At 36.3% G+C, this 16017-nt stretch overlaps 1 protein-coding gene across 2 annotated transcripts in view; it reads right to left on the bottom strand.

Moving 5' to 3' along the window:
• The window catches only part of SAMSN1 (SAM domain, SH3 domain and nuclear localization signals 1), a 60118-nt gene extending 45226 nt beyond the window's left edge, over nucleotides 1-14892 (bottom strand). Inside the window, exon 1 of one of the 2 annotated variants that reach the window (XM_080655084.1) lies at nucleotides 14768-14892. In XM_080655084.1, coding sequence (XP_080511210.1) covers nucleotides 14768-14824 — 57 coding nt within the window. In that variant the 5' untranslated portion in view covers nucleotides 14825-14892. The remainder of the gene's footprint in view (nucleotides 1-14767) is intronic. The other variant, XM_080655085.1, reaches the window with a different exon arrangement.
• Between the last annotated feature and the right edge of the window lie 1125 nt (nucleotides 14893-16017).

Genomic DNA, 16017 nt, shown 5'->3' with positions numbered 1-16017 from the left:
GATACAAGCATATTTCACAAGTATTATCCATTTCTGGATGGTCTATCTCTCGAAACCAAAATTGAGAAGTTTTCAATTCTTACACCACATGGATAATTTTTTAAGACCTTCAAGGAGAGCAGTGTTGAAAAGAATTCTGAATAATGAGGTCATTATTAACTACTAGAGTTCCCGTGCATGAAATTCATGCATCAGTAGGGTCCCTAGGCCAGGCCAGCAATCAGGGCCGATCAGGGCCTTCCAGCTGCCAGCTGGGGCCTTCCTTCTGACTGCTGGCTGGGTCCTCCCTTCCCCAGCTGCCAAGGCCTTCCTTCATTCCGTGCCACCCCCTGGTGGTCAGCACACGTCATAGCGAGTGATAGAACTCCCAGTCTCCTGTTCGAACTCCTGCGGGGACACTTTGCATGTTAGCCTTTTATATATATACTAGAGGCCTGCTGCATGAAATTCCTGCACTGGGGGAAGGTGTCCCTCAGCCCAACCTGCATCCTCTCCAATCTGGGACCCCTCGGGGGATGTCTGACTGCCTGGTTAGGCCCGATCCCTGTGGGCAGTCAGACATCCCTTTCACAATCCAGGACTGCTGGCTCCCAACTGCTCACCTGCCTGCCTGATTGCCCCTAACCGCTTCTGCCTGCCAGCCTGATCACCCCCTAACCACTCCCCTGCCAGCCTGATCAATGCCTAACTGCTCTCCTGTCAGCCCGATCGTCCCCAACTGCCCTCCCCTGACAACTCGGTCACCCCCAAATGCCCTCCCCTGCATATTCCCTCTTTATTAGGTAGGGTTTTTTCTTTAACATATTGGACAGCCCTAACTGATTTGGCTAGGTGGATGGAGGATCGGCCTGCAGATTCAAGGGTCCCAGGTTCAGTTCCAGTCAAGGGCATGTACCTTGGTTGGGGTTACATACCCAGTGGGGAGTGTGCAGGAGGCAGCTGATCGATGTTTCTCTCTCATAGATGTTTCTAGCTCCCTATCCCTTTCCCTTCCTTTCTGTAAAAAAATCAATAAAATATATTTTTTAAAAAAAAGAAACATTTAAGATTCCTCCATATTTGCCTGGCTGGTGTGATTCAGTGGTTGAGACCCCAGGCTGACGCTGCTGGCAGGGGATAGCGCCATGGGGGTGCGCGCCCCTGCCAGGCTGAGACCCCAGCCCAGGCTGCCGCCGCTGGGAGGGGAATCGGGCAGTGAGGAGTGAATTTGTTTTTGTTTTTTATAAAGGGTCAGGAGGGCCCTGGGCAGCATTCCACCAGGCCGCTTACTCTGCAGGCTCTCAGTGGCAGCCCTCCCTGAGACTGGGGGACTGCGGCAGGGCTGAGAGGACTGGGGGCCACCATCTTGTGGCTATGGGCGCTGCCATTTTGTCATGGAGTGATGTTTAATTTGCATATTACTCTTTTATTAGATTGGATAGATGTCCATCATGGTTATAAAAGATAGTGTGTGTTTAAGGAAGATAGTGGGGAGAGAAACTAGAAATTACAGATAATATATTTTAAGCATTTCCTATCCCTACTCTAAGATAAATTATTTCCCTGATCAAATTTTCATTACTAATTTTTTTCTACTAGTAGGTAACTTGATAGAAAGAATAATTCAAATATCCAGTTATAAGAAATATATATTATTTTCCCATAAATTTAGAAATTTACTCTATATTATGTGCATGTTGATTTTTTCTATTTGTAATCAACTATTAAATAATTTTTAACTTTCATCACATTATTATCAACTATTTTAATCTTATAACTGAACTTCAAAAATGATAAATAATTCTGAATAATTAACAAAAGAAGATAATATTGAATATTATGTTAAAACAAAGCAACAGTTATTTATTTTATGTTTTTTTAAATTGATTTCAGAGAGGGAGAAAGAGAAACATCAATGATGAGAGAGAATCATTGATCGGCTACTTCCTACACACCCCCCACTGGGGATGGAACTGCAACCCGGAGATGTGCCCTGACTGGGAATTGAACTGTGACCTCCTGGTTTGTAGGTCAATGCTCAGCCACTGAGCCACACTGGCTAGGCAAAGCGACAGTTATTTAGAACAATAACTTTGAAGTATTAATCATAACAGGCCTTATTACATTAACCATAATCTTAGGTATCAAATATTCTGTGTTTTTTTTTTAATAAAGGCCTGATTCTACTATTTGTTTTACCTAATCATGAAATTATATGTATACTAAACCCCAGTGCATGAAATCGCACAGTGCCGTCCACCCACCTGCAGCCCTGCCTGGACACCCGAACCTGTCCATGCAGAGCTCCAGTGTGCCTGGCCCAGCACCCAAACCCTCTGTCCTTCTCTGGCCGCTTCAAGCCCCACCCTCAGTCCCTCAAGTCACCTTGGCTGGTCCCCCCTTCTCTGGGCGCCTCCCCACTTCCACCCCATCTCTGGAGCAATGCGGTGGCTCCACCCCATCATGGCACCAGAGGAGAACATGGAAGCCTCCCACCTGCTGCGCTGTGCTCCTTCTCCCAGCGGGTGGGCCGCGGGGCACTCAGAGTGTGAGCGGTGGGTGGCGAAGGACTGGTGAGGAGGGTGCTATGGGCTCTCACCCCTGCCCTCCCAGGCACGGGATGGTCCCGCCTCCTCCGGGCGCGTCCCCGCTTCCGCCCCATCTCTGGAGCAATGCCCCAGCTAATATGCTAATGACCTGGTTGTTACCTGTTACGGCATCCCTTCCATTAGCATATTAGCTCTTTATTAGTATAAATATTATGTATAGTATCATTAATCTAAAAGATAAACTATCCTATATAATAAAAGCCTAATATGCTAAGTGTCCAGTCGTCTGGTTGGCTGTTCAACCAATCAAAGCATAATATGCTAATGATATGCTAAGGCTGCTCTACCACTCTCTATGATGTACACTGACCACTAGGGGGCAGACAGTCAACCAGTCAACCAGTCGCTATGACATGGACTGACCACCAGGAGGCAGATGCTCCAACCAGTAGGTTAGCTTGCTGCTGGGGTCCAGCCGATTGGGACTGAGTGAGATGGGCTGGAGCCCTCCTGTGATTCCTCCCTGGCTGGCCAACCTCCCATGTCCCTCCCTAGCCCTGATCGTGCACCGGTGGGGTCCCTCGGCCTGGCCTGCACCTTCTCACAATCCAGGCTGAGAGACCCTTCCACCCCGAGTGCACAAATTTTGTGCACTGGGCCTCTAGTTAAAATATAAAAGATATTGTCTATTCAATTTTATCAAAGACATTTTTAAAAAGCAGGAAGAACTTATTATCAGAAAAATTAAGCTGAACATTCTCTTTAAGAATCTTAGACTTAGGCCTTTTTTTCTTCTCAGTAATCAGAGAAAGTAAAAGCCTTGAAAATTTTTCACTAGCTAACACATGGTGGAAGAACATACAGTACTTTTAAGTCCTTAAGATACTTTTTAACATATGTAATCATTGAATGTGTTGACTCAAACTCATGCTTCTGAAAAATATCCTAACAAGTTCACCAGTCAAATGTTTATCCCACTAAATCCATTTGCTCTGGTTTTAAAATAAAAAGTAAAATAATCACGAAGAGGCAAACATTCACAGTACCTCCTGCTTAGAAATCAAGGTTAAATAAAGAAGTAAAAATGAATTATAAAATATTGAATTCATTTAATAAACTTTTCCATCCAATTCTCTGGAACAAAAACTCCACCATAGTTACTTCCATTAGACTTAAATGTCCTCTGCATTTCCTTGGCCTCTGGGTACATAATAACCTTTCTAAAGGTATCTCCAAAGAATATTTCAGTCATGCAGTAATCTCCTTGAACACAAGTAATGACAAACAATAAGCTAATTCTCAAAAAGCTTTTTAAGCCATTTTCACTACTTTTAAATCAGTGTTTTTGATGCATGATTTGGGTTCCCTGATTAATGGTCATTGCCAGCCCAGCTTCTGGAGTTGTAATGTCTCCATGAGCTTCCCTCCAGCAGAGCTCGACCATTAATCCAGCAGCATATGTCAGCTCAGCAGAGCAAGGTCACTCTTCTGCTTCAAGGGGAACCATTTTATAAATAATAAAACTGACTTTTTTGCATGCTTTATGCCACCTGAGGTTGAGTGCTGCAGTTAATATCATAAAGCTTATAAACATTCCGCTCTGAGGCAGTACCCACTGCCACTATACTTAGGAATTTAAACGTTTTTCTATTAGTAAGAACAGACATGTTTATGTAGGGGGCAAATATATGACATGTAATCCCAAACAGGGAAAGAATAGGTGGGAAAAACTGTAGTAAGTTCATGCTAGAATATTTGGAAGAGACTTTTGGGTTCTATAACTTCCTCCTTGTATATTACATTTATTTTCCTTTCAGTAAATTTGGATTTGGCTATTTGAATATTTCAATCTAATCAGGAGATAATAGTGGTATTGAAATGTAATAGTAGTGAATAGAGGTATTGAAATGAACTCAGTTTATGATAATTCCTAAACCAAGAATATAATGTCTGATAGTTATAGAACATTTATCTTTGAAGGAATTTTATTTTTTAAATTATAAACATTTGTTTCATTGATATTGGTTGCTTCAAAATTGATAAATAATTATAGTGATATATTCATAATTTTAAAGTAATTTGAAATTTGTAGATGGCCTAATTTAGAAAAGATGATGGTAGCTGCATAATAACTAACACTATAAAGAATATACCTATAAGAATTATAAAATTTGTGTTTAATCACCTATTTATTACTTTAATTTAAAAAATCAAAGTTGCATAGCTATTACCATGTGAAATATTCAGAAAAAATTTTAAAATTTAAACAAATATTCAGCATATCACTCTGAATTATAAAATAGAATTTGATGCAAGGAAAATCTGCTTTGAATCTTATTCTAAGAATTTAACTTATTAAAAATCATAAAAAATGTAGAAAGAAGTTCATTATTTTCTTGCCTTCATTGTATGTATATAGAGAAAAGGTAGAGCTATGTGGCAGCTCAGGTCAGTCCTTCTAGGAAACTAGTTCCATGGCCAGGTCTCCATGTCCAATATCAGGTCTTCATTTTGACAAATATAGACACTTCCTTTTTTCTTTTTTCTTTTTTTAAAATATATTTTATTGATTTTTTTACAGAGAGGAAGGGAGAGGGATAGAGAGGTTGAAACATCGATCAGCTGCCTCCTGCACACCCCCTAATGGGGATGTGCCCGCAACCAAGGTACATGCCCTTGACTGGAATTGAACGTGGAACCCTTCAGTTCGCAGGCCGGTGCTCTATCCACTGAGCCAAACTGGTCACAGCGACACTTTCTTTTTTAGGTTTGTAGAACTAAACAACCTTAAGGGGAACTGAGTCATAAACTAAGCTGATAAGATACCCAAACTGGCAATACCAAGTATTGATTCAGTATGAGAAATTCAACTGCCAAGAAGAATGTGTACTCTTGTTGACTGATCAAAGGATTGTCTCCCCTGGAAGAAATACTATATGGGACACAAAATCATGTTGGGAGTTTGTTGTGTTTGGTATGGTAAAGTCACAATAGAGTAAATTAGGTGATATTAAGGGCTACAGAGACAATTTTTAACAGCCCAAAGTACCTACCTCACCTAAGTGAAAAAGTCTGCCGAGCCAAGTAGAATATTTGTTTAGGCTGATCTGGATGGTTCTTCATACCACAGTGTCAAATTTATACTCTTCCACTCCTTTTAGGCTCTGTGAAAAGTAACACCCTTTGCAAATGTTTTGTTTTTTTTCCTCTTCAGACAGATTACATTACAATTTTTGATTATTATTTTGTTTTCATTCTGATTCTAAGAATGGTTACTTTGTTTTATGTGGGTGTGTCCCAGATCTTTATCAGTGACCTATTTAAAAACTATGTCTTGAAGTAGGTTACTTCTTTAGATGACTAATATTATCCATTAGTCATTCTACACTTACGGTACATATATTGAGAAGTCATGACTACGCTCCATATTACAAATGCTTTGATGGTAATCAAAGTATATTAGAAAGCACATGGTGTCTTAACATCAGATAGAGTTTAATTCCCCTTATTTGCCAATAAAAACAGCAGGGGTACAAATATGAATAAGATACAGCCCCTTTTTTGATGGTTACTCTAGTTGGAAGGACATATTGAAATGAACTATGGTAAGAGAAACAATACAGGTGTGGAACACAGTCTATTAAAAATAGAAAGGAGGGAGAGCTTATTAATCAAACATGTACTATGTGCTTGGAAATTTACATGCGGTAACTAACTTAATTCTTACATCAATCCTATGTGACACGTTTTAACACATTCCCTTCTTTAGACAGCACAACAAACCTCAAAAGAGGTTTAATGAAATGTTTTAAAAAATGTTAAGACATCTCAGAATAGGACCTCAAACCCATGTCTATAATACTTTAGTTCCCTACTGCTCTGCCCTCTAACGCATTGCGTTGATAACTAGTGGAGGCTTTCTTGAGGGAGAGAGTCCAGCAAGGTATTAAAAGATATGAGTTCATGATTTGAAAAAAATGGGTAAAAGCATTCTAGGCTAAGGGAAACACAGACAGGAAAGCATGACAGTGGTCACAGCCACTCAAAGATGAGATTTAGATACACAAAGGCATCAGGAGGAATGCTCATGCCCAGAGGGTCAACCAAGAAAAAAGGCAGCAAGTGGTGGACATCTGCAAGTCCTGAAGAAAACCTGGAACAGATCCATCCCTCATGTCCCTCAGAGGAAACCAACCCTGCCAGCACTTTGAACCTCCAGACCTGAGAGAAAATAAAGCTCTGATCTTTAAGCCACCAATTTATAGTATTTTCTTATAGAAGCTCTAGAAAACTAATACAGACTAGGCGAAAAATTCCAAACTCTTCATATGAGGGAAGAAAGAGGACATAGCCAGCTGTGTTGACAAATGGCTCTGTCTATGAAAGAATCACTTCATCTACCACCAGAGCCAGTTTAAAACCCTCTTCTATTCTTATTAATTAATTCTTAATGGAAGACTTTTTTTTTCTCTACTGAGAAGCTAATTATGAAATGTCTTCTTTCTAGAAATTCACCTAAAACCTTAACACTAGAAAGAAAGAGAAATGGATCAGTTTGGTAATGCTAAATTTGGAAACTTAGATACATAGAATATGGACTGAATTCCATTAGAAAAAAATAACCAGCAGGGATAATGAAGCCATTTATCTCTAAAGCAAGGCAAGAAAAAATTAGAGCGGTAAGTGTCTCATTAAATTGATTTTTAACAAATCCAGTGCATTGGTAGTCAGAGTAGTGATTTTGTATTTTTATTCCAGGATATAATATCCAAATTTCCAAAGGAGATTCTGTACTTCCATCAAATCCCTCAACCATTTGTCTCCTGAATTTTCTACATATTGTCTGGGCACTGTGCTTTCTTCAAGTATAACCAATCTATTTGGCCTCAAACCTTTTGCTACTTGTTTGCAAAACAACTTGGTTATAGATTTATATTGTGTATAATAATGGGAATGCTAAAATGAATTTGTGCTTTTTTTGGAGAGTTTTCAAGGCTTAAATTATTTAAGTTTCAAATAATTAAACATGGTAAAATGAGGAAATTATTAGTTTGTCTCTTCTTATTTGAGGTGCCCTAGAAATGAAAATTAAGTCCAATAAAAAACTGTGTTTTGAAGGAAGAAGCAGAAACCTTTCCGAAGTGGCACATCATTTTGGCAGTGAACTTCTGCTGGCTCTGAGCAGAGGAATGAGGTTATCTCTCCTTGGAATGTGGCACCAGCTGGAAGCAAGACCAGTGCAGGGCAATGGCAACCTTTCTGTTTACCATCTTTCAAGCACATGTGGTAAGTTTCTTATATGTTTTCAAATGTATACAGTATGTACAAAAACATCTCAACATCTCTCAACATCCACCCTGCCACTTCCCTTGTCTGAGCCACCACCATCTCTTTCTTAGTTTCTGTAATACCTTCTAAAGGATCTCATCTCCCTGCTTCCTCCCTCACTCCCTTCAGTATATTCTAAACACAAAAGACAGGATAAATATACTAAAATGTAAGTCAGACCCTTTTCTTCTCAAAATCTTTCCATACCAGGCAAAACCCTTACAGTGACCTACATGGCCCTAGATCTGGCTCTTAGTGACCGCGCACTCTTTCCCCTGTGTGCTGTGCTTCATTTTTCTCAGGCACACCAGGGACTCCCACACCAAGGCTTTGGACTTACTCCTGCCTCTGCCTCGAATAGATTTCCTCAGCCAGTCTCAGGGCAGCTCCGCCATTTCCTTCTGGTCCTTTTCCAAACATCCCATTCTCACCAAGTCTTCCCGGGTCCTCTGTATTTCACATCCCCCCTTCCATTCTTAGAATTTGTCATTGCATAGCAGGCTATATATTTAGCATATTTATCCTGTAGTCTGTCATCCCCAGTAAATGTAAATACTACCAGGGCAGGGATCCTTGTTTTATTCACCACTGTATTTCCAGTCTGGACTCAGTAGATATTTGTTACGTTGAAGAATTAGTGAATGGATAGATGAATATATTAATGAAATAACTTCTAAGTCTTTTGAAAAGATTAGTTGGAAAAAAAATGGCTCCAGATTGTAAAACTTTAAAAATTCTAGATGCTCAGGCATGTTCTATATGAGTAAATCAGAATATCTGAATATGGAACACAGTTATCAGTATTTTTTAAAGCTCTTCAGTGATTCACATATGCAGCCTAGGTTGAGAACCATCAATATGAATAAAGTTTTCAAACTTTAAAGTGCTCACAGAACTCTTGTGTATCTTGTTACAAGGTATGTTCTGATTTAATAGGCTTGCATAGACCCGAGAATCTGCATCTCTAACCAACGCTTGGGATGGCAATGCTGTTGGTCTGTAGGACCACACTGAGGAGCAAGTACTTTTACCCAATGTTAACTCAACCTTCATGGCCCTGTGACACCGTTTATTGTGGTCTATACTTTGTTTTCTCCTGACTTGTCTTATTTTATTTTAGGTTTGAATCATAATTTACTTTAAATATTTCTTGGAAAACAAATATGACATAAATACTGAATAAATACATAAAAGAAGAGAACATCTTGAGAGATATTTGGCTGCAGAGGGAGGTCAGTAAACAAAAATAAAAATTTATATACATCCACCATTTTTTAAGTGGGAAAAGTGAACTTAAAATATTACCTATATTGTGTATCACATATCTTATTTGATATCACTTTGTTTAAAAAACCAAAACATTCAACTGAATTCAGATGAATTGAAGTCTGAAAATTATACCCCAGATGAAGAAGCCAAAAGAAGCAGTAGGGTAGAAGCCCACAGGATTAGAAGAAGAAAAACTGTCTCATATAATCCCAAACCAACTTATTTTTTACTAGCTAGCATGTCTTGAGCTACAAGACTGTTTTATTTCCTGTAAATTAGAGGAAAAAGATAATGCCATAAGCCCTTGTGCAAATGCCTTGCCTAAAGTACGCACCAGAGCATATGTGCTTCTCTTTTTTCATACTTGGTTAGATAAGAGTTAAAATATATCTGCACAGTCTTGATAGGAAAAGCAATGAAGAAAGGTCTTTAATGCCACAACTATGTGTCATCTTTGTTCAGGAGAATAAATTTGCACAGCGGGCAGTGCAGTGAAAACAGTTCATAATCAACTCCTCACCTCTTAGCATTGCTAGGATCAAATGCAAGTGGAAGGAATGCCACTTCAGTCATAGCTAGTGAAAATTAGCATCTGGGACACTAATGGTATCTCATTTACTATGCACTTCAGGTTTTTTAAAATGGTTAAAAAAATCTATTTCCAGAACTGCCATCATTACAGTGTTTTCCTTTAAAATAACAATGGTATTTGAATCTCTTTTACTCAAAGAAAAACCTCAGTTAAAAGTTACTAACACAGATCATTAATCCCAGCCAAATAAAGCCTGACTGATTCAGTTGAAGAGCTTTATTTATGGGATCTATTTATTTTCTATATTTGAATTTTCTACCATATTCCCTGACCTGGAACAAAGTTCTACTGTGACATAATGACAGTCCTCTCTAGGAGTTTTGCACAACATTTGCAGTGTTGGTGCTCCTTTTAAAATTAAACTTAAATATGCATTAGTTATATTTACACATATACATACAAAGTTTCTTATGTACATGCTATCAGACTTGATCCGAGAATAATGAAAGTACATAACACTGGTAAGCATCCAAACTGGAACCAGGCTATGTACAGTAGACCCAAGAAACTTGTTTCAGTCTACAAATATTTATTAAGAGCCAACTACATGAAAGGTGTTATGCTAGGTGCAGGAAGAAGATACATGGTTATACTTACTTCAATCTTAGGTTGATTTTTCTTGAACAATTTGAATATTGAAGAAGTTGTTATTATTGTTTTTCAGTAAGTGTTGAATTTTGTAGGTGGAATTCTTGCATTTAATCAGAGATAAGAATGGAGAATCTCTAAATTCCTATCCAACCTACAGAGGCTCTTACAAATATGTTCTGCCAAGTTTCATTACAATTTAGCTGGTAATAAAGACAATCAGAAATAATATCTACTGTTTCAATACTTGTAATGGCAGCATAATATTTAAGAACAGGAGTACTGAAAATTGACATATGCATTTCAAATCACACAGTTTTATTTTTTAACCTATGTGTCTTTGCTCAAGTTAATTCACCTTCTCTATGCTCTCTCCTCTATGAGGCTAACTAAGAGATTCCCTCACAGAGTTGTTACAAATATTAAATCAATTAGTATACAAAAAGCTCTGAACACAGCAACAGGTATGTAAAAAACTCACAAGAAATATAGAAAACTAAAAATAAAACATTTTAGTTGAAAAAATATTCAAAAATATTCTGTTCTACAATGCAAGCATTTATGCAGTGAAATGATATATCTTACTTATTAAATATGAATCCTGGATATGCTTAAATTTTTGAAAAATTATATCTGTAATGGACACTCATGATAATAAGGTAAAAACAAAATCAAAGAAGGAAAGTACAGTACACTTCCTTGCCTGTATGTTAACCAAGGCTATTTTTGATAGACTAAATGTAGAATACTGCATAACTATTTATCAAATTTCTTTCTTAATTTGGAATGTACCTAGTCACCATAGAGGGTTCTGAGTCACAAATTGAACCTATTGGAATTTATTAACATTCCAGTATACATAGTGGGGTTTTTTTGTAATAATTTCCAAGGCCATTTTAGTTTCCCTTATGAAATATCTCTTGTCTCTCCCTCTTAACCTGCATTATGAACCTCTTAAAATAAATATGAATACTATTATTCCTATTTATGAGCTATTTGAAAGAAAGAACTCATACCCAAAGTGGAGAAACAGAAAAATAAAGGGTGGAAAAGAGGACACATTAATGATGAAATTATATATGTATTTTAATGTGTGTTTTGACCTATTATTTTTGATTGATGGACATGTTGTCAATAAGTCTTGAGAACATTAGAAAATACTAAACCATTTTAGAAATAGGACACTTACACAATTTATTGCTACATTTTATATCCATGAATAGTTTGAATTCTTCTCACAAGTATAAGACATTTAAAAATACTAACAAAAAAGTCTTCTTCCATTTATTTCCTATTCAAATGATCAGTTTCATAACTTTGATTTGAGGTATAATATGCAACCACCATTTGAATTGGGTACTATGTCACCTGAAATAAAACCTATAGTAGTTAACATGAACCAAATGATTAAATAATATTTCCCTAATTTTTAATGTTGCTCATTACTTACTTCAGTATCTATATTATAAAAAGCCACTGGCCATAACGCCAGAATGACCAAACAACCTGTCACCAGGAGGTGCAAGGAGCACCTCTCGGTACCTCCCCCTGGGCCTGTGAGCAGCGGCTCTCACACTGCGGCAGGACAGGGCACCTCTCCTGGGGCGGCGGGAGGCGGGGCGCCTCACGCAATTTCGCATGCTGGGCCTCTAGTTTACAATAAAACACAAGGACATCTCTCTCAAAAATTCTGAGATAGTGCAGCACAATGTGTGTATGTTTCTGAGTCAGGAGATGTGAATAATTGTCTGGTATGTCGTTGGTCAGTGAAGACAGTGATTTCCTATACTTCAGACAGTTTCCTTGATGGTTCTATTTTATCTTTCTGGACACATGCCCTGTGTCCCCTTCTAGTAGATGAAGGAATTTGTACTCCTCATTTTACCACCCATGTATTTATAGGGATTGTCATAACATCAATCTGTGACATCTCTAGGGATTCTGGTCTTTTTCCATAAAATGCTCAACAAATTACCCAGAAAAATAAATGCTTATAAGGCATAATTATAATATTTGGGAAATATTAACTCCATATTAAAAGGAAAGAATTTAGTTAACATGGAATGTATGAAAACCATACTTGTACATATATACTCACAAAACTCTTCCAATTTATACAGAATGGAGAAAGAAGATGTGGTGTATATATGCAATGGAATAATACTCAGCCAAAAAAGAATGAAATCTTGTCATTTTTGACAACATGAATGGAGCTAGGGGTTTTATGCTAGATGAAAAAAGTCAGATAAGTACCATATTATATCATTTACATGTAGAATCTGAAAAACAAAATAAATAAACAAACAAAAGAGAAACAAACTCATAGACACAGAGAACAAATTGATGGTAACTGGATGGAAGGGGGGTGAAGAGATGGGTGCAAAGGGTGAAAGGGATTAAGAAGTACAAATTGTCAGTAATGAAAATAGTCACGCATAGGGAATATAGTAAATAATATTGTAACCACTATGTATGGTGTCAGATGGGCACTGGACTTATTGGGGTGATCATTTTGTAAGATATACAAATATCTAATCACTATGTTGTACATATGAATATAATTTTGTACATCAAGTGTAATTGGAAAATGAATTTTAAAATGTATATGGAGTAAAATTATCTCAAGAAAATGGAAATTCATTTACAACATGAGTTAATGTTTCCAATGTGACTATATTCTGCAATATATTTTGTTACTAGATATGCATTTTATCAATATATTTTTACTTTTATGAATAATAAAGTCAATAAGATGAACAGCACTTTATTTGTATTACAATAGTTCCTGCAATTAAGGCAATTGATAATTGACTGAAATACCATTTTGGAAATAGTTTAATGACATATTAACTTACTACATAATACAGTCTTTATGAAATATTCTAACCTTAGATTTTAAATACTTGGAGGAAAACTACTGCTTCCTCCTAAATATACTATTGTAATCTTCCTAAATCTACTATTATAAACTCAATGTTATTGCATTTAATCAAGTAAATTTTATATAAAATTAATCTTAAATATAAAGGTAAATGATGCTTTTAAAAACTGTTTTGTACTTTTTGGAAAATGTTACTTTGAATTTTTATTACATTAGGGAAAAAGACAGAAATTATATGTTATCTAGCCATATTTTTCAGTAAAGATACTTGTCTACTACCCTTTATCAGATCTTTGTGTCAGTAAGAATTAATATTAAAAATCATCTATTCCAAAGATTAGAAATAATTTAATTTTAGTTTATTTCAGGGTGGTTGTGTGTAACTTGCAAGGAGTTTTCAAATATTGATGATTATTCAATGCTACATCAAGTCAAAAGTTCACAATTGCCAAATCTTTTCTCTGAGAATGGGTGTCAAGTATATAAAGACCAATAATAGGTAATAAATCAGTCCTTTAAAAATTATTGGAACTCAGTTATTATTTATTCACAAACAGAATTAAAATGTTATTTACATAAAAAACTCAAAAATGTACAAATGTTAGAAAAAGTCTCTATACCAGGATTTCATAAATTAATAACTAATAACTAATATAGATTTCTACAATAGAACCTAAACTTTGCTTCCTCATGCCCTACTTTTTTTAAAATATACTTTTTATTGGCTTTAGAGAGGAAGGGAGTCAGAGAGAGAGAGAGATAGAAACATCAATGATGAGAGAGAATTATTGATCTACTGCCTCCTGCACAGTCCCTTCTGGGGATCAAGCCTGCAACCTGGCATGTGCCCTGAATGGGAATCTAACCAAGACCTCCTGTTTCATAGTTGACTCTCAACCACTGAGCCACACTGGCCAGGCAGCCCTACTTTTTCTTTTAAGTGGCAATTATTGTCAAGATAAAGAGTAGAAAAACATGCCAAATAGAACCAACTTGTCAAATCTATTAATTTATAGGGTTTTGATGCTTCCCAAAACACAATCCAATTCTCTCTTTAGTTCAAAAAACAGAATAGGAAAATAATATGTACAACATGCTGTCATATTTTAATATTAAAAATAAAAATATCAGATATTTAACCAAAGTATTTATTTTAAAATCTTCTCATAATTAAATTTATTGTGAAGACCTGAGCACTTAAGAGGTAAAATGCATTCAGTAAATTGTTAAATAGACATTAACAAGTCTATTGTCATTAAAAATGTGCAAGAAGATTTTATAATATCAATCTTTCAAACAGAGATCACCAAATTGATTTCCAGGAAGTTGATAATCTGTGCTCAAAGTTCAGTTACAAATATAAACAATAAAATATGACCTATAAGTTAAATTACAAAGACCATATATAATTGTCAGGTATTTAACATCTAACTTTGTAATGCAATTTTTTTTTCCATATTTGCCATGAGGCATTCAGCCTTATGCTTGAATTTATTTATGACTAGCAGATAAGAATTCTCTCTGTGTGTGCATTTTATTAAGTGGTTTAGTTTTGTTTGACTATGTATAAAATTGCCTTACCTTTGGCTTTTGATGTTTCTCCTTCTCTGAAACATTGGATGGTTTTCTCTTCAGCATTTTGAATTCGGACTACTCCAAGTGAGTGCACTTTCTGTCGTTACAGAAACAATTGAAGACAGCAGTGTGCTGTCTATGACAGCAGTAAGTTTGAGTCCTGTGACCTGCCACTTCCTCCTTTGGTCAGGATATGATGTCACATCTACATGGGTAAAGTTTTCTGGCATTTTTTACAGTTATTCTTTAGTAACTCTTTAATGTTCTGTTTCTTCTATATTCTATGAGGTAAATTACTAAATGTCACACTTTGACATACCTGCAGTTATTATCAGAACCATAAGGATTTCAAAATAACACTCAATTTTTTTAGTTTATATAAAATAAAAACCTATAACACACTTTATGGATAGAGGGAAGAAAACATGTGAGCCAATAAATAAAATTTGAGATGTAAGGTTTTTAGTACAAAAAATTTTAAGAAAATACTCAGTGTAGTCAATTTTACATTTCTAAGTAAACTGTTAGAAGATGAAATAAACTAGACTTTATACAATAGTAATCCTATGTAAGACATGTATGCATACACTTAAAAATAGAGCATGGGTGAAATTCATATAAATATAAATGGGAATCTGACTCTAAAAGTAAGTGATTATGCATATTGTTACTGTTTTAACATATCACTATTTTGTAATTAATATGGAAATCAATTAAACAGACCCCTCAATTAACCAGACACCTTTCTGCTACAAACTACAATGCCATACACTGATTATTGCTGTTCTGGTGATGATCCAGTGGATCAATCGTACCTTCAAATGAAGTCTCCAGAGTCTCTATTTAATAGGTCCATAGGTATGGAATAGAGCTAATATGGCTTAGAAAGATTTTCCTTGTCAAACTAAAGGGTTTTAAATTTTTATTATAATGTCAAAACCAAGATATCCATGAAATAAAAGCAAGAAGTTCAAGCTTTCTTTAATTAGGGATTTACTAAAGGGAGATGTGGAATATCTGAAACTCCAGTTCTATTGTTTTGGAAATCAACCTAGACTTCTGTCTATAAAACCCCTGGTTGAAAAGCAGTGGTGCTATATTCTAAAATATCAGCTTCTCTAGATAACAAATTAACTGACTATTTCTCAGTCTTTCCTCACATCTCTAAGCTCCTTCTTCCTGCTGCCCAGTTCCAACAAATTTTGCTAATTGTTTAACAAATATTGAATTGAGTATCTATTGTATGCTGTCTGACA

This window comes from Plecotus auritus (assembly GCF_963455305.1).
Source record: "Plecotus auritus genome assembly, chromosome: 2".
Classification (NCBI taxonomy): domain Eukaryota; kingdom Metazoa; phylum Chordata; class Mammalia; order Chiroptera; family Vespertilionidae; genus Plecotus; species Plecotus auritus.
This window is presented reverse-complemented; position numbering and strand designations above follow the sequence as displayed.